We start from the raw sequence: 22,552 nt of genomic DNA, 5'->3' as shown, positions 1-22,552 counted from the left end.
CCCTCAGAGCCGCCCGAGAGGCTGTCTTCTGTCTGCCAAATAACACACGTTCTCAGGGGTCCCGGGCCTGGATCTGTGGGGTTGCCTCTTTGTGAAGGACCCCTTTGTCAGAGGCGCCTCCTCTGCCCTCCTTCTGGCCAGGACTCTGTACTTCCATTCTTTTAAGGATCTCTCTTCCATTTGTAACATGATTATTTAACCAAGTCCAGAATGAACCAAGATCCACACCCTTGTGGATTAACACATGTTAAGCCAGGTCTGCTTCCATTTTACACGTTGGCTTAAAGCTCAACATTCAGAAAACGAAGATCATGGCATCTGGTCCCATCACTTTATGGGAAATAGATGGGGAAACAGTGGAAACAGTGTCAGACTTTCTTTTTTTGGGGCTCCAAAATCACTGCAGATGGTGACTGCAGCCATGAAATTAAAAGACGCTTACTTCTTGAAAGGAAAGTTATGACCAACCTAGATAGCATATTCAAAAGCAGAGACATTACTTTGCCAACAAAGGTTCGTCTAGTCAAGGCTATGGTTTTTCCTGTGGTCGTGTATGGATGTGAGAATTGGACTGTGAAGAAGGCTGAGCGCCAAAGAATTGATGCTTTTGAACTGTGGTGTTGGAGACTCTTGAGAGTCCCTTGGACTGCAAGGAGATCCAACCAGTCCATTCTGAAGGAGAGCAGCCCTGGGATTTCTTTGGAAGGAAAGATGCTGAAGCTGAAACTCCAGTACTTTGGCCACCTCATGCGAAGAGTTGACTCATTGGAAAAGACTCTGATGCTGGGAGGGATTGGGGGCAGGAGAAGAAGGGGACGACAGAGGATGAGATGGCTGGATGGCATCACTGACTCGATGGACGTGAGTCTGGGTGAACTCCGGGTGTTGGTGATGGACAGGGAGGCCTGGCGTGCTGTGATTCATGGGGTTGCAAAGAGTTGGACACAACTGAGCTACTGAACTGAACTGAACTGATGTCTGATATTTTAAACTTGCTTTTTCTCTCTCATTTTAACCTCTGCTTATTCCAATACAGCAGACAAACACAGAATGTCCCCATGTATCAGTAAACAAAGGTGAAAATCTCACCCGCTGGAAGTAACTTGGGTTACATGGTGTGAAATGCAATTCACACTTTATGGCAGGAAAAGAAAAAGTTAAACAAGAAGTCTCTCCCTCAGGGTGCATCATGTATCTGCGTTACACACCCACCAAAACTCCGCCAGCAGGAGAAATACCTGCTTAACCACAAAGAGCAACATTCTCTGGCAGGAAGGAGACAACTCCCTAAAAGATAACATTCCTCCTTGAGCCTGTAATGGGTCACGTGACTCACCAGGATGTGCTGAGACCTGGGTTAGGGAAACTGTGAATAATACGTCTGAGGTGCAGCCCTCTGCTCATACACAACAACTTACACAGCCTGTGTCTCGACTTCTAACCAGGAAGCAGTTCCCAGAGTTTTCTGACATGCTCTTTCTAGCTTATAATCCTCACATTCGGCTCACATAAAAGTTTCCATTTCTTTCTCAGATTGACTGTTTAATTTTTCGTTGATAGTGGCTTTCTTCCAACTGTACTCTCCATCCAAGAATGAGGCACAGTGGCCACGTCTCCTTGGGCCTGTGTGAGAGTCTCCCTGCAGAGACCTATTAGTGAAAATGCCGGGTAACAGGGGTTGTTGACATGTACGTTTTGACTGTCAGCTGCCCGTGCCCCCAAGTGTCCTCTAGCCCGAGGCAGCCAATGAGCCCCTTCCCATTGCTCTGAGTTATGTGTGTTTCCAGAACTTTGTGTAAATGGGATCAAACAGCATGTGCTTTCTTGTCGTCCAGCTCTCGTTCAGCCTAAGTGTCCTGAGAGTCAGCGATGGCACTGCAGGTATCAGCAGTGAACTTCTTTCTTCGCTGCGCTGTTCTCCAGCGCACAGTCCAGTGTGTTTACCCACCAACGTGTGGATGAACATCTGGTTACCCTACGGTTTGGGGCCATTACCAGTAAGGCTGCTCTGAATATCCAAGTCTCTGCACGGACACGCTTCCTGCTGGGTGAATATGTCGGACCGCGATAGGTGCTGGAATATTCTGGTTGAAGGGACGTTCCAAAGCGGTGAAGAATCCACCTTCCCCCCCAGCTTCATATTAGAGCCCCATCGGCCTGGCCTCTCCACCAGCACTTGCTTTGTTTCGGGTTTTCTAGTGGGTGTGTGATGTTCTGTCGTCACAGGTTTAATTCGTATTCCCTGACGACAGGTGAAGTCAAGCATCTTTCCATGTGCTGTTCACCATTGCTACATCTTCATCCCTGAAGTGGCTGTTCAAAGCTTCTGCCCATTTTCAGGCTGGGTTGGCTTCCTTTTATGGAGTGTTGAGAGTTCTTTGTATTGATACATTCAGGATGCAAGTTCTTTATCAGAGATGTGACTTATGAGTATCATTTCCCAGTCTGTGGCTTTTTATTTTTGGCCGCGCCGCTTTGGCTTGCCTTGCGGGATCTTAGTTCCAACCAGGGATCAAACCCAGGCCCTTGGCAGTGAAACTGGGGGTTCCTAACCACTGAACTGCCCCGGAATTCCCATAAATTCTTAATGTTGATGAAGTCTAACTTTTCAATTTTGTCCTGTATTGGCCATCTTTTGGTGTTATGTCTAAGAACCCTTTGCTTAACCGAAAGCTCGCAAAGATTTTTATCATATATCTCCTTTTAGATTTTTGTAGTTTTAGATCCCAGTTATGATCCATTCTGAGTTCATTTTTGTAACAGTGTGAGATTCGTCTTCTGCATGTAGACATCCAGTGGCTCCAGCATCATTTGATGGAAGATTATCCTTGCTCCACTGACTGATTTTTGTGATTTGTACTTCAAATCATATGACAATACATGCCCAGAAGATTCTATTTCTGGGCTTTATTGATGTATGTTGACATCAGGTTCCACACTGTCTCAATTACTATACCTTTACAGTAAGGAGGGCTTCCTGGTAGCTCAACTGGTAAAGAATCTGCCTGCAATGCAGGAGACCCCAGTTTGATTCCTGGGTTGGGAACATCCGTTGGAGAAGGGATAGGTTACCCACTTTGGTATTCTTGGGCTTCCCTGGTGGCTCAGATGGTAAAGAACCCTCCTGCAGTATGGGAGATGGGTTCGATCCCTGTGGGGCCTGGAGAATTCCACGGACTATTCCATGGGGTCACAAAGAGTTGGACACAACCGAGTCCTTTCATTCTTCACAGTAAGTCTTAAAGTCAGAGGCTACAAGTATTTCAAATTTGCTTGTCCTTTTCAAGCTTGTCTTGGCCACTCTTGCCCGTGCATTCTCATATGAATTTTAGGATTAGCCTGTCAACTTCTTTGAAAAACAAAACAAAAAAAAAACTGCTGGAATTGAGATGTGTTGCACTGACTCTGCGGTCTGGATCAGAAGGAAGTATCTCAGCAGTATAGTTTTCCCATCTGTGCACAGGGTCTGTCTCTCCACAGATGAGTTTTTCAATTTCTCTCAGAAATGTTTTGTAGGTATTTTTTGGTTTTGTTTTGCCTCTTGGCATGTGGGGCTTACCTATTCTGGACATTTCTCATAAATGGCCTCATATTATAGGTGGGCTTTTATCACTGGCTTCTGTAACGTAGCATAATATTTTCAAGGCTCATCCTTGGGGTGGCACATATTAGTGCCCCGTTTTTATTTTAGCCACTGTGCAGATTCACTACCTTTTATTTCTCCATCATCATCTGACGGACACTTGGCATGCTTCTGCTTTTTGGCTTCTGTGAGCACCTGTGTACGAGTTTCTGTGTGGACACACCTCACTTTTCATGGATAGATGTGTAGGAGGGGTATTGCTGGGTCACATGGTGACTTTATGTTTGACTTTTGGGAAACTGACAGAAGCTGCTGATTCTCAAAGCTGCAGTAGTACTTTACGTTTTCACCGACAATGTCTGAGAGTCCCAATTTCCCCACAGCCTCTCCTGTGGTCTGTCTTTTCTGTCACAGCCATTGTACTGCCTGGGAAGTGGTATCTCACTGTAGTTTCAATTTGCATCTCTCTGGCTGATGGCTGATGACATTAAGCACCTTTTCATATGCTTTTCAGACACATGCAGACCTTCTCTGGAGAAATATGTGTTGAGCTCCTTTGCCCATTTTAAAATTGGACTTTTGTGTTTTTATTATTGAGTTGTAGGTATTCTTTATGAATTCAAGATCCTCCTCAGATTATCAGATCAGATCAGGTCAGTCGCTCAGGTTTCCAGTCTCTTCACATCCTTCAGTTCAGTTCAGTTCAGTTGCTCAGTCGTGTCTGACTCTTTTCGACCCCATGAATCGCAGCACGCCAGGCCTCCCTGTCCATCAGCAACTCCCAGAGTTCACTCAGACTCACGTCCATTGAGTCAGTGATGCCATCCAGCCATCTCATCCTCTGCCGTCCCCTTCTCCTCCTGCCCCCAATCCCTCCCAGCATCAGAGTCTTTTCCAATGAGTCAACTCTTCGCATGAGGTGGCCAAAGTACTGGAGTTTCAGCTTTAGCATCATTCCTTCCAAAGAAATCCCAGGGCTGATCTCCTTCAGAATGGACTGGTTGGATCTCCTTGCAGTCCAAGGGACTCTCAAGAGTCTTCTCCAACACCACAGTTCAAAAGCATCAATTCTTCGGCGCTCATCCTTCTTCACAGTCCAACTCTCACATCCATACATGACCACAGGAAAAACCATAGCCTTGACTAGATGAACCTTTGTTGGCAAAGTAATGTCTCTGCTTTTGAATATGCTGTCTAGGTTGGTCATAACTTTCCTTCCAAGGAGTAAGCGTCTTTTAATTTCAGGGCTGCAGTCACCATCTGCAGTGATTCTGGAGCCCAAAAAAGAAAGTCTGACACTGTTTCCAATGTTTCCCCATCTATTTCCCATGAAGTGATGGGACTGGATGCCATGATCTTCGTTTTCTGAATGTTGAGCTTTAAGCCAACTTTTTCGCTCTCCACTTTCACTTTCATCAAGAGGCTTTTGAGTTCCTCTTCACTTTCTGCCATAAGGGTGGTGTCATCTGCATATCTGAGGTTATTGATATTTCTCCCGGCAATCTTGATTCCAGCTTGTGTTTCTTCCAGTCCAGAGTTTCTCATGATGTACTCTGCATATAAGTTAAATAAACAGGGTGACAATATACATTCTTGATGAATTCCTTTTCCTATTTGGAACCAGTCTGTTGTTCCATGTCCAGTTCTAACTGATATCTAAATATTTTCTCCACATTATGGATTTTCTTTTCATTTTCTCGATGATATCCTTTGATATATAAAAGTATTAAATTTCCATAGAGTTAAATCTATCTGTGGTTTCCATTAGTCGTTTGTGCTTGGTGTTGTATCAAAACCTGACTGCCTAGGGCATTTCCCTGGCCATCTGGTGTTAAGACCCTGCATACGTACTGCAGGGGGCTTGGGTTTGATTCCTGTTTGGAGAACTAAGATCCAGCATGCAGCAGGGCCAAAAGACAAGCCAACAAAATTATTGTCTAATCTAAGGTCATGAATATTTACATTTTCTTGTAAAACACGTTTGGTATTTGATCCATTCTGAGTTAATTTATGTGTACACTGTGAGGCAGGGGTCTAGTCACTCCTCTGCAGATGGATATCCAGTTTTCCTAGCGCCATTTGTTGAAAAGACTGTTCTTTTTCCTACTGAAAAGAACAGCATCCTTGTAAAAAATCAGTGGACCATGATTACAACCATAGCACTAAGGTAATATGTGCTTATTTTTGGACTCTCTGTTCTCTTTTATCCAACTATATGTCCGTCCTCATGCCAATATCGCATTGCTTTGGTTACTGTAGCTTTGAGGTAAATTTGAAAGGGAAGTGTGATCTCTCCAGTTTTGTTCATTTTTTCAAGATTGCGCTGAGTATTCTGAATTCCTTAATATACGCATGAATTTTAGGATTGATCTGTCAATTTCTGAAAGAATCTAGGTGGAATTTTTATCGAGATTGAATTTGCAGATCAATTTGAGTACTGTTGTCTGGACAATATCAAATCTTCCAATCCATGAACATGAGATGTCTTTCTATTTATTTAGTTCTTTAATTTTTTTTAACAGTGCTTTGTAATTTTCAGAATATAAATTTTTCATGACTTTTGCTAAATTTATTCCCAAGTTTACTCTTTCTGATACTATTTAAATGGAATTCTTTTCTTAATTTTCAGATTATTATAAATGTATATAAATATAATTGGCTTTTGTATATTGAGCTGTATCTCACAAACTTGCTGAACTCGTCCCTTGGCTTTCATAGTTTTTTAGTAGATTCCTTAAGATTTTCTATATAGAAGAGCATGTCATCTGCAAATAGAGTCTTACTGCTTTCTTCCCAATCTTGCTTTTGTTTCATTTTTGCTTTATTATCCAGGCTAGATACAATGCTGAATAGAAGTGGAAAAGGGGGACATTGTTATTCACCTTATTTCTTTTTTGTTGTTGTTATTCACCTTATTTCTTAAGTGGTAAAACGTGGCATAAATTTAGCCCTGTGCTTCTCAAGCATCAGTGTGGGGAATACATAACCAGTCCTCAAAACTGCCTCAAAGAAAGTTTGCAAACTGTCAAAGCCAAGAGGGGCTTAAGGCGATATGATGACTAAATATAATGTGGTGTCCAGGATAGGTCCTGTAACAGGAGAAAGTTGTGTGAAAAATAAGAAAATCTGAATAGAATACAAATTTTAAATGATAATAACATATTGGCTCACTAATTGTGACACATTTATCATGTTACTAGATGTTAAAACTGAGTGTGGAATATATGAGAACTTTCTGTATTATCACTGTTTTTCTGTACATCTTGAACTATATTCTGAAAGCTAATTTTAAATGGCGTTCAAGTGCATGTTTGTTAAAAAGCAGACTGTGACCCAGTGGACCTGCGGCAGGCCCCCAGAGCCACATTTCCAGAGGATCCAGAATGCATGGCCCGCACTTTAAGCAGATTCCCCCTTTTGCTAATGAGTTTAAACATCATCACTTTGTAGGTAATCTCTGTTTTACTCTGGGCTGCTTTCAAATTTTTCCTCAGGGAATTCCCTGGTGGTCCAGTGATTAGGACTCGACGCTTTCATTATCATGACCTCGCTTTCAATCCCTGATCAGGTAACTAAGATCCTGCAAGCCACATGGTATGGCTAAAAATAATAATAAAAAATTTCTTTGTCTTTAGTTCTCTATAATTGTGTTATTGTATTTTGATACAAATATGTCACTTGCCATGATTGAATTTTATTGTGCTTCTTTAATATAATGATTCATGTTTTTCGTCAATTTGGAAAATAATTATCAGCTTTTATTTCTTCAAAAATTATCTCCATATGTGTTTTGAAATCTTCTTCTAGAACTACAGTTAGACCAGTGTAGAATATTTTGTTATAAGCTGTCTGCTATCCTTTTTCTCATTGCCCTTACCTGGGATGAATTCTGAGTCATTCATTCAGATTTATCTTCTAATTTAACATCCTTCAACTTATGTCTAATCCGCTGTTGAATGAATCCATTGAGTTTTAAATGTTTTATGTTTCATTCCCAGTGAGTGACAGTCTCTCTGTTGTGTCCGACTCTTTGCGACCCCATGGACTATACAGTCCGTGGAATTCTCCAGGCCAGAATACTGGAGTGAGTAGCTGTTCCCTTCTCCAGGGGATCTTCCTAACCCAGGGATCGAACCCAGGTCTCCGGCATTGCAGGCGGATTCTTTACCAGCTGAGCTACCAGGGAAGCCCTTCATTCCTAGTACTTCATCTAAATTAATTTACAATCTTCTCCTTTACAATCAATAAGTCTCACTTATAAATTCTCTCTCACTTAATAGTCATTTTCAACACACTTACTATCAATATATATTCTTTATTGAATAATTCCAATGTCCTAAGGCTTTTGGGTTCTAATTCTGCTTTTGCTTATGCTGATTTGTTCATAATGGCTTGTTTTCACTTGTCTTACGATTTTGAATTGTGAGATGGTGTTTCAAAGACTGGGTTTTATCTGTGGGAATTCTGCAAGACATTGGAGGCAAGACGCCCAGAGAAGGTTGTGTTCACTCATGCCAGGCACAGACACAGCCAATCTGGGGCCAGGGACTTAATGTTTCTCCGCGTGGGTTTCCCCAGAAAGCACAAGACGAAGACCTGAAGTTACGAATGTGCAGCGGACAGTTTTCCTGATCCAAGGAGGTTCCCCCGCCAGCATCTGCCATGGTGGGGTGTGCCCAGAGATGTGCTCGCTAAGCAGAGCCACGGAGAGGCGGGGGTCACGCAGCGCCAGCCTGTGCAGCCCAGGGCGTGCCCCACTCCTGAGGGTCTGCTGGGACCGAGGCTTGGGCTGGGTAAGCTCAGCAGACTCCTTGGGGCAGTGTCGCCCCCACGCTGGAGTGTGGCTTCATTGCTCACCTGAGGATTCAGGTGCCTGAGGTCTCAGCGGAAGAGTTACTGGCAGAGGGTTTTCCTTGGGATCTGGATCTGTTGGAGCAGGTGCAGCCGGGGATCCACTCAGGGCCTGTTTAGGGGTGGGCATGCCGATCCCCAGCTGCCAAGGACTCGCACCAGCCTGTTCAGCGAGAGCTGTCCCACTTGAGGTGCCCACCCCAGGACAGCCCACAGACCATGGCTGGGAGGCAGGGGAGATCAGCCCAGACCACCTGTGGCTGGAGAAACAGCTTTCTGAGGCCTGGGACCCCAGGACCAGGCCACTAGAGGCTTTGCAGAGACCTCACCTTCACCCAGTGGCTCTCCCGGATTCTTTCCTCACACCCTCCCTGGGAGCCCCCCACCCTACCAGGGGCACCTGGATCGCCGTCTCGGGCTCTGCGTCTCAGAACTGACCTAAGACAGCTGGTGTCAGATGTGGTCTCAGGAAGCACCCTCCGCAGCAGAGCCTGGAGCTGCAACGCCCACCCACTCATCTCCTGTGGGGGGTGGACGCTGGCAGTCCTGGCACCTGGGGTGGATGGCGCTCAGGCTGCATGCAGGGTTGGGGAGCGCACAGATATGGTGGGCGCGGGTCAGGGTTAAGTCCTGCCCTGTGCCACCCTTAAAAGAACACGGGCAGCAAGGTTGTGACTCGGGGTCGCTGGAGAGGCCCAGGGGAGCCTTGGCTTGGAAGCGAGGATGGAGCACATGCGGTCTCCCCAGGGCCAGTCCTAGGACACTCCCAAGGCTGGTGGGTCTGCACAGCTGACGGCCCCCGACAGACACACCGACACAAAGCCGGCGGCTGACTGAAGGCCTGGGGTGAGCGAGGTGGACACCAGCTCAGGCTCACGCAGAGCCAGGGGGCGACACGGGCAGGTGGCCCATACCCTCGTGCCCCCCACTACCGCTAGACGACAGTCTTGCAGGGGGCCCCTGCGACTAGACTGGAGGAGGAGGAAGCCTGGCCTGGCCCACCATGGCGGGCGTGGTGTGCTGGGCTGACAGCAGTGAAGGAAAGCCCGGGCCGGAGCCTTGGCCCTGCGCTGTGTGCTCTCCCCACCCCATTCCCCCTGTCCCCCGAGAGGAGAGGAGAGTGGCTCCTGGGCAGCACGGACTGGCTGGCGGGTCAGGTCCTGAGGGGAGCAGGAGTGGACAAGGTGTGGGTGGACACAGGGGTGAGATCACGCCAGTGTCTGCCAGGAGCACCGTGCAGAGCAGCCACTGGGCCACCCGACCCATGCGGCTTGGCTGTGGGCTCCCATTGAGGTGGCCCCATGCAGGCTGGTGAGGTGCCCCTCCCAGCCGGGCCCAACCCCTCTCACTGTGCACAGCAGTCTCCCAGCAAGACCCCGGAGGCAACAGCAACCAGAGACCAGCTAGCAACAAGGGGCAGATGGCCACTTCAGGTTGCTGCCCTGTCTCTTGGTCGCCCCCAGGTCCCTTGAAATATCCCTTCGAACCTCAGAGCCACTCCATCAAGGGGGGCTGAACGGATCCAGGGCCACACGATGCCAGGCCCTCTGGAAGCTGCTGGCCTGGCATGGCTGACCCCGTGGGATGGCATGTGGGCAGGACCTTGAGCCAAGGACCCCAAGAGGGGAGGCTGAGACGGCCCACCCCCCACAGGCCCGGGACCCGCTGGGGCGCGTGCTGCTTGTCCCTGCAACCTGTCAGTGAGACCCTCGTGGTCCTGGTCAGCAGGGGAAGACATGGCTGTCCGGGGCAGGGTGGGGGCTCCCTCAACTCACGGCCTCAGTGGCCACCCAGTACAGCAGCTGTTTGTCATGAGAGGCCAGCCGGCCCAGTGGGCACTGTCCTGGCTGGGAGACCCCTGGCCAACACACAGAAGAAGGGTTGATGCCCTGGGCAGGCTCAATTTGCAGTTTTAACTGCAAGTGGGCAAGAGAGGAGAGCCCAAGGGCGTGGGACCAGGACTCACCCCTGGGGATGAGGGACTGGCCCTCCCCAGGCAGAGTAGGGAGACAGCTCAGGCAGGAAGGACCTCAGCGGGGCTGTGGCTGACCCATTCACCCTCCTCTTTAAAGTTCTCCCAGAACGAATCCTGGAGAAGTTGGAATCAACTGAACGTGATGAACAGGGGCATGGAAGGGAGGCCGTGGTGGAGATGCTGACGCTGTGCCCACCGACCACCACCTGTGTTCACGACTGCCCCCTTCTCTGGACGGCTGCTGCTGCTGCTAAGTCGCTTCAGTCATGTCCAACTCTGCAATCCCACAGACGGCAGCCCACCAGGCTCCCCGTCCCTGGGATTCTCCAGGCAAGAGTACGGGAGTGAGTTGCCATCGTCTTCTCTGCTCTGGACGGCTACCCTTGGCCAAACCGGACCATGTACCCAGGGGGCAGTGACCGACTGAAGGGCCTCACCTTAGGTGTAAGTGCCCGTCACAGACCCAGCCTGGGTGCTGCGCAGGCAGACCCCAGCTGGCCGGGCCTCCACCTCCTCTGTGCTCTGGGTCCCTCAGCCTGGGGCACTCTTTGAGTGCGTGGCCTCCGGCCAGCGTCTTCACCCAGGCCAAGCTCAGAGCCTGGGGCTGCAGCACCCTTACCCAACACACAACTGAGCTCTGGACAAGAAGGGACACAGGACCACAGGGTGGTTGGAATTGCTTTTATTGGGGCGAGCGCGGCAGGCCCGCCATGGTCAGGTTAGTGTTCTGCCCTCGGAGGCAGCCGAAGCCGAGCGCTTCCACCCGCCACCTCCCTGGGTTAGTGGAACATGCAAAGCTCAGTCAGAGGGTGGAGGTGGGGGTGGAGCCGCCAGGGCCCGGGGTGATGGAGCAGGAGCGGGTGGCACCGGCGGGGTGGCCTGGTTGGCACGGACCGCCTCGGCCGCGTCCCGGGCCCACTCGGGGGCTGAGGCTCCCTGGGAGAGGCAGGCAGTCAGCACCCGGGGGAGGGGTGCCCCACAGGCCTTGGGGGGCGCTGGGCCCACAGCGGGCAGAAACCTACAGGGGACCCGTTGTACCTGGCTGGCACGCCTGAGAGCTGGGCAGTGGCGAGCCTTTCACCAGGAGGATCTGTCTCCCACCCCAGGTCTGGGTCCTTGGGGCCTGGGGTGCGAAGGGGGACACAGAAGGCACTTACTAGGGAGCTGAGGCTGGAAGGCTGAAGCCAGAGGCCTGGGGTCTGGGGGGCCTGGCCTGGGCCAGCTGGGTCTGCTCGGGGACCTCACCCTCCCATGGGGAAGGGGCTTCCTGAGCAGCCGAGGAGAGGAGGGGACCAGGACTCGCTGCCGCCCACGCAGAGCGAGCGGGTCAGTCCTGGAGACAGAGGCGCTGGTCCCGACGGCCCTGCTGCTAGGGGCTGCGTCCGCTGCCCAGGCAGGTCGGGCTGGGGGTTGGGTGGGGCTGGTCTACAGGGCTGGGGGAAGCTCGCCCAGACGGAACCCCTCGGGGAGATGGGAGGGCTGAGTTGGGGGCCCACCTCTGGACCCTCCAAGGCACCTGGCTGTGGTGAGTGGCAGGTAAAGAGGAGCAGGGAGACCCGGGGGGTGGAGTGGTCAGTGGGGCTGGACTGGCCCCGTCCCCGGGAACAGGCTGTCTGGACAGCAGGTATATATTAATATGTTAGTCTAGTCTTTTTGGTTAAACTTTAGGCACCGCTTGGGAGGAAGACACCTTTCAATGTTAAAGAGACCCCAGCGCCTGGGCGGGAGGCCACATGCAGAGCAGGAGGCAGGGAGCAGGAGGGGTCAGGCTGCCGTGGACTCAGGGCCCCCCAGGGAGGACGTGGGCCCCGAGGCGTAGCGGCGGCCATAGCCTGAGGAGGAGTAGGACGAGGAGGAGAAGGTCATGGAGAAGCCTGAGCCCGTGGCATCGAAGCTGCCGCGACGGGAGCCAGCCCGGGAGCCGGTGCGCGAGCCGGAGCGTGAGCCGGTGGTGGAGCCGGAGCCGCTGACGCTGTAGGGGCTGTAGTAGCCCTTGCTGGACTGGGCGGCGGCCTCCAGCAGCCGCAGCCCCGTGCCCTCCTCCACCATGCTGCGGTCCAGTGCATCCTTGTAGGAGATCTTGAGCTTGGTCTTGGGGCAGGTGAGGTACTTGGAGTACGCGCTGACGTCACGCAGCTTCTGGGCGGTGCGGGCATCCACCGTGCCGCGCTGCAGGGCCTCGTCCAGGGGCACGCGGCCTGGCGTGTCGGGCTCAATCAGGCCGCCCGTCAGGTACTGCACCTCCAGGAAGCGCTGCCCTGCCTCGTAGTAGAGCCAGCCCTTCTTCAGGGCCTGGGCGGCCGACATCTTGGTCTTGGTGCGCGGGTCCTCGAAGCCGCAGAAGGCCTTCTGGGCCAGGTTGATGCGATCCACCATGATCTTGTCCACCAGGCCCTTGTTGACGGCTTCGGTGACGGGGAAGCGTTCCCCAGTGTTGGGGTCGATGATGCCCCCAGTGCAGGCCTGCGCCTCCAGCAGCCGCTGGCCGGTGATGTTGTCCACCAGGTTGCGGTGCATGGCCTCCGTGATGGACACCTTCTCCAGGGTCTCGGTATCCAGGATGCCGGCCACAGGGCCTGTCTCCTCCGTGGGGTCGGACCAGGAGGCCAGCTGGGTCCTGGAGACGGCCGGGCTGATGGGGTAGGAGGATGACGACCCCACGGAGGACGAGCGCGAGCGGAAGCCACCGGCATTGCCTGAGAGCATGTCCGCGAACTCGGTGATGGACAGCGTGCCGGCACGGTACTGGTCCAGCGCCGAGCGGTCAATGAGGCTCTTGGCAATGGCCTCATCAATGTCATACTGGCGGCCTGAGCGGCGGTCGATGATCATGGACTTGACCACGCCATCTGAGGATGAGATGGTGATCTCCTCCCACTCACACTCCTGCTCCGACAGCTCCAGGTAGGTCTGGTGGTCGATGAGGCCCTTGCGGTAGGCCTCGTACACGGACATCTCCTTGCCCGTCTCAGGGTCCACAATGACCACACGCCGCTTACGCACTGAGGACTTGGAGGACGTCTTCCGCTCCCTCTTCTTCTCCTTCAGGGGCAGGAGCCGCAGCCCCGTCTGGGGGTCGGTGACACAGCGCTCCATCAGCTGCAGGTAAGTGAGGTTCTCCTCCGTGTTGGGGTCGAAGAAGCCCTTGGTGTCATCTGAGGGGTCGGTGAGGATCTCATTCATCTCTTCGTCGAAGAGGCCGCGCTGGTAGGCCACGTCCACGGGTAGGCGGTGGCTCTCCTCGGGGTCAATGATGCCGCCTGTGGCGATCTGGGCCTCCAGCAGGCGGATGCCGTGGTCCTTGAGGATGAGGCCCTTCTTCATGGCCTGGAAGAGGGAGATGAGCTTCCCGGAGTAGGGGTCCTTGTAGCCTGTGACGGCGCGCTCAGCTGACAGCAGTTTGTCCTTGAACTCGGGGCCCACGATGCCCATGCGCACGGCCTCCTCCACGGTCAGCTTGAGCCCCTTGATGGGGTCGATGACATAGCCGGTGGCCGCCTGCGCCTCCAGGAGCTCGAAGGCCGTGCCAGGCCGAATGATGCCCTTCTTCATGGCCTGGTACACCGACAGCCGCTCCTTGGTGGCATCGACGAGGACGCCAGCAATGCTGCTGGTACCCTCGAGGAACTTCTGCAGATTCTTGGAGACCTCCTCGATGGAGGTCAGGCCCTCCTGCAGCCGCTGCGCCGTGGCCTCATCCATGACGTGCGAGCGTACCAGCTCCTCCACCGTGATCTGCTTGCGCAGGCCACGGAAGGTCAGCTTGCGGGCGTCTGAGAGCGGCAGGAGGAACAGGCCGCTGGCTTCATCGCGGCGGCAGCGCCGCAGCAGCTGTGTGTAGCTGAGGCGCTCGTCCGTGGAGGGGTCTATGTAGCTGCGCACCTCACTGGGCTCTGAAAGCTGGTCGTGTGTGTCCTTGTTGAGGTAGCCACGCTGGTAGGCCACCTCCAGCGGGAGGTGGAAGCCCAGGCGTGGGTCCACGATGCCGCCCGTGGCCAGCTGAGCATCCAGCAGCCGCAGGGCCTCCTCGGCGGGGATCAGGTCCTTTTTCATGGCCTGGAAGAGCGAGATGGTCTGCTCCGTGTAAGGGTCACGGTAGCCGGTCACGGCCCGCTCGGCCGACAGCAGCCGGTCATGCAGCTCGGGGCCCACCAGGCCCTTCCGTACGGCTTCATCTACGGTCAGCCGGTCGCCCTTCACCGGGTCCAGCAGGAAGCCCGTGGCTGCCTGCGCCTCCAGCAGCAGGCGGGCCACCTCGGCGCTCAGCAGCCCCTTCTTGAGGGCCTGGTAGATGGTGAGGGTCTGCCTGGAGCCGGGCAGGTAGACGCCAGCTACACAGCCCGTGCCGTAGAGGTAGCGCCAGGCAGACTCGGCCTCCAGCACCTCGCGGAGGCTCCTGGTGCCCTCCCGGAGCAGGCTATAGGACTCGCGAGAGATGACCCGGGCCTCGTGCAGGTCCTCAGCTGTGAGGCGGCGGCGCACGTAGTCGTAGGACGCCAGGTTCTGCTGGCGCACGATCTCGGTCTTCTCGATGATCTCAATGATGATGATGATCATGCGCTCCTTGGTCACCCGGCCAGCCTGGAAGTCGGCCATCAGCTGGGCCCGCTGCTCCTCGGGGATCAGGTCGGACTGCATCACCTCCCACAGGGACATGGTGGAGCCCCCGTGGCTGCCGCCCCCGGGGATGTCGATCTGCGTCTCCTCGAAGGCCCTCCGTGTCTCCTCCTCAGTGTACACCCGCGTGGTCTCCACCACCTCCGCCTTCTCCGGCCCTTTCAGTGGCAGCAGCCGCAAGCCCGTCTCGGGGTCCTCCACGCAGCGCTCCAGCAGCTGCCTGTACGTGAGGTTCTCACGGGTGTTCGGGTCGAAGAAGCCCTTGGTGTCGTCGCTGGGGTCCTCCAGCACGCGGTTCATCTCCTTGTCGAAGTAGCCGCGCTGGTAGGCCACGTCCACGGGCACACGATGGCTGTGCACGGGGTCGATGATGCCGCCCGTGGCGATCTGGGCCTCCAGCAGGCGGATGCCGTGCTCTCTGACGACCAGGCCCTTCTTCATGGCCTGGAAGAGAGAGATGGTGCTGCCCGAGTAGGGGTCCTTGAACCCAGTCACAGCCTTCTCGGCCGACAGCAGCTTCTCATGCAGCTCGGGGCCCACGACACCGGCCTTCACAGCCTCGTGGACATACAGGCGCTGGTTTCTCACAGGGTCCACTAGGAAGCCCGTGGCCGCCTGTGCCTCAAGCAGGAGGATGGCAGTGCTGGGCCTGAGCAGGCCCCGTCGCATGGCCTCGTAGATGGTCACCTTCTCCTTGGACTCCTCCAGGTAGATGCCAGCCAGGCAACCACTGCCTTGGAGGAGGGTCCGCACTGAGTCCAGCTCTGACAAGTCCTTGACTGATGTCTTGCCGTCCTTGAGCTGCTCAAACTGGGAGCTGCTGAGGATGCCGGAGGCCAGGAGCTCGCTGGCCGGCACTGGGGCACGGAGACCGCTGAAGGAGAGCCTCTCACGCCGCGTGGTCTCCACCTCCTCCACTATGGTGATGATGATCTTGATGATCTTCTCCACGGTGACCTTGCCCGTGCGGAACTGCCGCAGCAGCTCCTGTCTCTGCTCGGCTGTGAAGTACTCGGAGTTGATGAGCTCCCAGATGGTCACTGCCCGGCCCTGGAAGCTGCCCACAGGGACCTCGACAGTGGCCTTCTGGAAGGCCTCGCGGGCCTGGACCTCAGAGTAGAGCTCCTGCTGCCGGGCCCGGGCTGCCTCCTCTGAGAGCGGCAGCAGACTCAGGCCTGTCAGTGGGTCGGGGCGGCACTGTTGCTGGAGCTGGCTGTAGGTGGCCGGCTCCCAAGTACGGGGGTTGTAGTAGGTCTTGGCGTCATCTCTGGGCGCTGTGAGGGCGCTGCTGGTTTCCTTATCCAGGTAGCCGCGGGCACAGGCAACATCCAGGGGCAGACGGTGGCTCTTGCTGGGGTCCACGATGCCCCCCGTGGACAGCTGGGCGTCCAGTAGACGCAGGCCCTGCTCCCTGGGAATGAGGCCCTTCTTCAGGGCCTGGAACAGGGACACGCTCTGCCCTGAGTAGGGGTCCTTGTAGCCGGTCACAGCCTTCTCGGCCGATAGCAGCTTCTCATGCAGCTCAGGGCCCACCAGACCGGCGCGCACCGCCTCGTCCACAGTCAGCCGTGCGCTGGTGGCAGGGTCGATGACATGCCCGGTGCCAGCCTGGGCCTCGAGCAGGGCGACGGCTGCCTCTGGCTGCAGCAGCTCTTTCTTCAGAGCCTCATAAATGCTTAGTTTCTGCCTCGCCTCCTCAAGCCACACGCCTGCAATGACACCCGAGCCCCGCAGGGCCCGCCGCACAGCTTCCACCTCAGCCACCTCCTGCACGGAGCGCTCGCCCAGCTGCAGCTGGCGGAAGAGGTCCCAGTCGATGACCCCACTCTCAAGCAGCTCGGCAGCAGGGACCAGGGCACGCAGGCCCTGGAAGCAGAGCTGGCCCTTCTGCTCGTGCTCCTCGATGACGGTGATGACGATCTTGATGATCTTCTCCACGGTGACCTTGCCTGTGCGGAACTGCCGCAGGAGGTCCCGCCGCTGCTCGGCCGTGAAGTACTCGGAGTTGATGAGCTCCCAGATGGTCACCGTTTTGCCCTGGAACTTGCCGAATGGCGCCGACACAGTGGCCTTCTCAAACACATCCCGGGCCTCCGAGTCAGTGTAGACCAGCTCACCACCCTTGGCAGCCTGATCTGTGAGCGGCAGCAGCCGCAGGCCTGTCTCGGGGTCCTCCACGCAGCGCTCCAGCAGCTGCAGGTAAGTGAGGTTCTCATGCGTGTTGGGGTCGAAGAAGCCCTTGGTGTCGTCGCTGGGGTCCTGCAGCACACGGTTCATCTCCTCGTCAAAGTAGCCGCGCTGGTAGGCCACGTCCACGGGCACGCGGTGGCTGTGCACGGGGTCGATGACGCCGCCCGTGGCGATCTGGGCCTCCAGCAGGCGGATGCCGTGCTCGCGCACGATGAGGTCCTTCTTCATGGCCTGGAAGAGGGAGATCTGCTCCCCGGTGTACGGGTCCTTGTAGCCAGTGACCGCGCGCTCGGCCGACAGCAGCTTGTGGTGCAGCTCAGGGCCCACGACACCCTCCTTCACAGCTTCGTTGACGGTCAGCCGCCTGTTCCGCACTGGGTCCAGGAGAAAGCCTGAGGCTGCCTGGGCCTCAAGCAGGATGAGAGCGGTGCCCGGGCTCAGCAGCTGCCTCCTCAGGGCGGCGTAGATGGTCAGCTTCTCATTGGCAGGCTTCAGTAGCAGCCCCGCGATGCTGCTGTGGCCCTGCAGGTAGCGGCGCACGTCCTCCCGCTGCATGAGCTCAGCCACCGTCGTGTGGCCCTGCACCAGCCGCTGCACCTCCTCTGTGCTCAGGATGCCCGCCTCTTGCAGCTGCTGGGCCGGCACCTTCTGCCGCAGGCCCTCGAAGGCATGCTCTGGCTCTGCAGCTGGGCCGTCGGTCGCATCCTGGCCGTTGGGGAGGGCTCTGGTGGCCGCTGCCTGAGCAGCGGTGATCTCCTCGGAGTGGGCCAGTGCGGCCCGATGCTCCTCCTCCAGGTGCTCCAGCCGCTCACGCAGCCGGCGGTTTTCCTCCGCCAGCAGCTGCTCCTGCTGCTGCCGTTGCTGCTCCAGGAGCTGCAGCTCCTCCTGCTTGCGCCGCACACCCTCCTCAGCCTCACGCTGCCGCCGCCGCGCCTCCTCCATGCTGGCCAGCAGCTGCTGCTTCTCCTGCTGCATCTGCTGCTGCTGTCGCTGCTGCTCCTCCCGCAACTTCTGTGCCTTGGCCACCTCGTCCTGGAAGAGCCTCTCCAGCTTGGCCTTCTCCTCCTCAATGAAGCGCTCCCGCTGCAGCAGGCTGTCCTTCTCGGAGAGAAAGCTCTGCTGCAAGGCCTGCGTCTCCTGCAGCAGTTGCTCCTGCTGCACCGTCTGCATCTGTCAAGGGGATAGGGGGCGGTCAGGGACACCCGGCCAGGCGCACCTTTCCCAGAACAGACCCCACCCCAGGTCCCTACCCTCCGCCGCAAGATACCTCCTCAGACTTGAGCTGCAACAGCTCAGCCTCCTTCTTGAGCTTGTCCTTCTCGCGCTCGAGCTCCGCAATGGCCTCCCTCAGGCGATCGGCATCCCGGTCGCTCTGCTGCCGCTGTGTCTCCAGCGTCTGCACCAGCGTCACCTTCTCCTGCGTGGCGAGCTCTGTGCGGTGCAGCTTTGCGCTAATCTCCTCCGCCTGCTTCCGGAAGCGCTGGGCGTCCTCCTCCGCGCGAGCCTGGGCCCGGCTCATCTCAGCCACACGCAGCCTGAGCCGCTCGGCCTCCGCGCTCATTTCCAGCTGCCGCTGCCGCTCAGTCTCCAGGGTCCGCTGGAAGCCTTGCGTCTCCTGTGCCAGCTGCTGGGCCATCTGCTCCTTGTCCTCCTGCAGCCGGCGGGCCTGCTCCTGGGCCAGCTCCTTCTGCTGCTGCAGCAGCTCCGCCTCGGCCTTGAGCCGCGTGGCCTCCTGTACTGCCTGCATCTTCTCCTTGAGCATCTTCTCCGCCAGGGCCCGCTGCTGAGCCAGGTCCTCCTCCGCCAGCTGACGAAGCCGTGCCGCCTCCTGAGCCGCCACACTCAGCCGCGCGGCCTCCTCCGCCACCTGCTTCATCTTCTCGGCCTCCTCCTGCAGGAGGCGCTGCGTGTTGTCCTTGTCGCGCAGAATAAGGGCGCGGTTCTCCGCCTCGATGCGAGCCTTGAGCTTGCCGAGCTCCTCCATCTGGACGCGCACGGAGAATAGCTCCTCCTCTACCTGGCTGCGCTGGCGGGCGGCCTCGGTCACCTCCGCCTTCAGCCGCTGCAGCTCCTGGTCCAGGATGCTTTTCTGGTGGTCCGTCTCCTCCAGCTTCAACCGCAGTGCCGTCAGCTCCTGCTCCACCTGGGCCTTCTGCCGCAGTGTCTGCTCCGCAAATTTCTTGTGTTTCTCCATCTCTGCATCGGCTGCCTGCTTCTGCCGCAGGGCCGCCTGCTCTGCCTGCGCCCGCCGCGCCGCCTCTTGTTCAGCTTCCTTGCGCAGCTTCTCTGCGGCGGCCTGCGCCTGAGCCTGGGCCTGAGCCTGCTCCTCCGCCGCCTGCTTCAGCCGCTCCGCCTCCTCCACGCGCTGTCGGGACTGCGCCGCCTCGCCCTCGGCCCGCTCGCGCGCCTCCTCTGCCTCCTCCGCCGCACGCCGGGCAGCCTCGGCCTCGCCACGGAGCCTCTCCAGCATGCTCTGCTCTTGCTGGAGGGTCTGCTGCAGCTCCTGCTCCTTCTGCTGCACTGCAAAGGCATGCGCCTTCTCTTCCGCCTGCAGCCGCTTCTGGGCAGCCTCCTGCGCCAGCTGCAGCTGCCGCGCAGACTCTTGCTCCGCGCGCTCGCGCAGGCGCCGCGCTTCCTCCACCTTGGCCTTGAGCCGCTCCACCTCCTCCAGCGCAGCCTTCCGCTGCCGCGCAGCCTCCTCCTCAGCTGCCAGACTCTTCTGCACACGCTCCTCGGCCTCCCGGCGCCGCCGCTCCTCCTCTGCGGCCAGCTGCCGCTGCCGCGCCGCCTCCTGCTCCGCCTGCTCCTTGCTGCGCAGCGTGTCCTCTGCGTTGCCGCGGATGCGCCCCAGCTCCAATTCCAGCTCCGCCTTGCCGGCGGCTGCCTTCTCGAAGCTTGCCTTAAGGGCCAGGATCTCCTCCTCCACCTGCCGCCGCTGCCGCAGAGTGTCCTCCACCAGCCCCTTCTGCCGCTCCAGTTCGCTCTCAGATGCCTTACGCAGCTGTGCCAGCCGCTCCTCGATGTCGGCCTTGTGCTGGGCTGCCTGCTCCTCCAGCCTCCGCCGCTGGAAGGCTTCGTCTTCCGCCAGCCGCCGCAGGCGCTCGTTCTCGGCTTCTTTCTCCTTAAGTGCGATCTCTGCCTCCGTCTTGAGCCGCGTGGCCTCGCTGATGGCAGCCAGCTTCTCGGACAGCACCCGCTCAGCCTCTGCCCGCTGCCGCGCCGCATCCTCCTCCGCCAGCTGCCGCTGCCGCTTGGCCTCCTCCGCCAGCGCGCGCAGGCGGGCAGCCTCCTCTGCCAGCTCGCGGAAGCGCCCGGCCTCGGCTTCCAGCCTCTGCTTGGACTTCTCGCTGCTGGAGCGCGATTCCTCCTCGGCCCGCGCCTTGCTGGCCAGCAGCACCTCCATCTCAGCCCGCACCTTGGCCAGCTCAGCCTCCAGCTCCTGGCGCTTCTGCGTGGCGGCAGCCGCCTCGCTCTGTAGCCGAGCCAGCTCCTCCTCCAGCAGCTGCCGCTGCTGCTCACCCTGTTCTGTCTCGGCGCGCAGCCGGATCAGCTCCTGCTCGGCGGCCAGGCGCTGCTGCGCAGTGCCCTCCGCCAGCTGCCGCTGCCTCTCCAGCTCCTGCTCCGCCAGCTCGCGCTGCCGCACTGCCTGCTCCTCTGCCTTGCCACGCCGCCGCGCCTCCCGCTCTGCCGCCTCCTTCTGCTTCTCCGCCTCGGCCTGCGCCAGGCTCTTCTGCTGTGCCACCTCCTCTGCCTGCAGCCGCAGCCTCAGCGCCTCATTGGCCTTCAGCTGCCAGCGCTCCAACTCACGCTCGGCCTCTTCGCGGGCACGCTCGGCCTCCGCCTGCTGCTGCTCCCGGCGTGTGGCCTCTTCACGAAGCTGCACCACGGTCACGTGCTCTTCCTCGAGGGTGCGCTCCAGCTGCGCTGTCTTCTCAGCAAATGAGGCGTGCTTGCTCTGCAGCTCCGCCTGGGCACTGCGCTGTGCTGTCTCCAGCGCCACCTGCACCTGGCGTGCCCGCTCTGCCTCTGCCTGCCGCAGGCGCCGCTCTGCCTCCTCGGCCTGCAGACGTAACTCCTCTAGCGCCTGCAGGGCCCGCTGCTTCTCCCTTGCCGCCTCGGCCTCCGCCTTCACACGCAGGCCCAGCTCAGCCTCAGCCTGCCGCTTGCGCTGGGTTTCGTCTTGCACCTGCCGCCGCAGGCGTTCTGCTTCCTCCTGGGCCTGCCGCTTCTGTGCCTCAGCCTCCTCTGCCCGCGCCCGCAGCGCCTGCAGCTCGCCCTCCGCCCCGCCGCGCTGGCGCTCCGTGGTCTCCAGCTGCAGGCGCACCACTCGGATCTCCTCCTCGATGCGCAGCCGGCTGCGCTCGGCTGCCTCCACCTGCCGGGCCTTCGCCTGGATCTCCGCCTCCGAGCTCTGCCGCAGCTGCTGCAGCTCCTCCTGGATGCTGCGCTTCTGCTGCTGCGCATCCACCGCGACCTCCTCCCGGCGTGCCACCTCCTCCTGCATGCGCCGCTGCAGCTCCTGGGCCTCGCGCTCCGCCTGCGCCTTCGCCTGGGCATGGGCCTCAGCCAGCTGCCGCTGCTTCTCCAGTGCAGCCTCCACCTCAGCCAGCCGCTCCCGCTCCTCCGCTCGCTGCTGCTCGGCCAGCCTCTGCGGCCGTGGCAGAGAGAGGGAGAGAACCAGAGACAGCGGTGAGCACACCGCGGCTGCTCCTGGGACGCGATTCAGTGCCACCACAGCTCAGCGCGGTGCAGGGGTTGGGGGAGGACACAGGTCATGACCTGGCTGAGGGGAATCACGTGCACCCTCCCCGGGGCACTCGGGGCAGTGAGCGCAGCCTGGCCCCACAGTGCTCACCAGCCTGGGGAAGGAGACCCAAGCGTCCTCCCCTCTTCCCGCAGACAGGCGATGGAGACAGACAAACGGAGGGAGAGAGAGAGAGAGAGAGCAAAGCAAGAGGTTTGCAGGATCCAGGAACCATGACTACCGCACAGCCCTGCCTGAGCGCTGCTGATGCCCGTGGCCTGCTCTGGCCCCTCCCAACCCGGCAGGGCAGGTGGCCAGCATGGGCATCATGTAGACCCGACAGTCTGCAGTTCAGCTCAGGGAAGAGGCTGCAGGTAGGCCAGACAGAGGGCTCACCTCGGGGGGTGGTAGGAGACAGACGGGCCAGTGCCCTGCCTCGCCGTGACGCCCCTCCCGGTCCCCACAACCAAACAAGCCCAAGTCTTTGCAGAGCAGGCGGCCAAGTGAAAAGGCCAATGCAGAACCCCGAGAAGGGACACACAGAGCCAGAGGTGGCCTGGGGCACACAACAGCCACCACGGGGAGAGCCGTG

The 22,552-nt window shown here is 57.6% G+C and overlaps 1 protein-coding gene across 6 annotated transcripts in view; it reads right to left on the bottom strand.

Annotated features, from left to right (window-relative positions):
• Positions 1 to 11,076: 11,076 nt before the first annotated feature.
• The window catches only part of PLEC (plectin), a 53,526-nt gene continuing 42,050 nt past the window's right edge, over positions 11,077 to 22,552 (bottom strand). For all 6 annotated transcript variants that reach the window (XM_061438309.1, XM_061438304.1, XM_061438310.1 and 3 more), the window contains exons 31-32: positions 18,484 to 21,864; positions 11,077 to 18,386 (exon numbers count right to left, since the gene is read on the bottom strand). In XM_061438309.1, coding sequence (XP_061294293.1) covers positions 12,174 to 18,386; positions 18,484 to 21,864 — 9,594 coding nt within the window. In that variant the 3' untranslated portion in view covers positions 11,077 to 12,173. The remainder of the gene's footprint in view (positions 18,387 to 18,483; positions 21,865 to 22,552) is intronic.

The sequence above is a fragment of the Bos javanicus genome, chromosome 14 (genome assembly GCF_032452875.1).
Source record: "Bos javanicus breed banteng chromosome 14, ARS-OSU_banteng_1.0, whole genome shotgun sequence".
Classification (NCBI taxonomy): domain Eukaryota; kingdom Metazoa; phylum Chordata; class Mammalia; order Artiodactyla; family Bovidae; genus Bos; species Bos javanicus.
The sequence above is the reverse complement of the archived record's forward strand: the minus strand, read 5'-3'. Positions and strand labels throughout refer to the sequence as shown.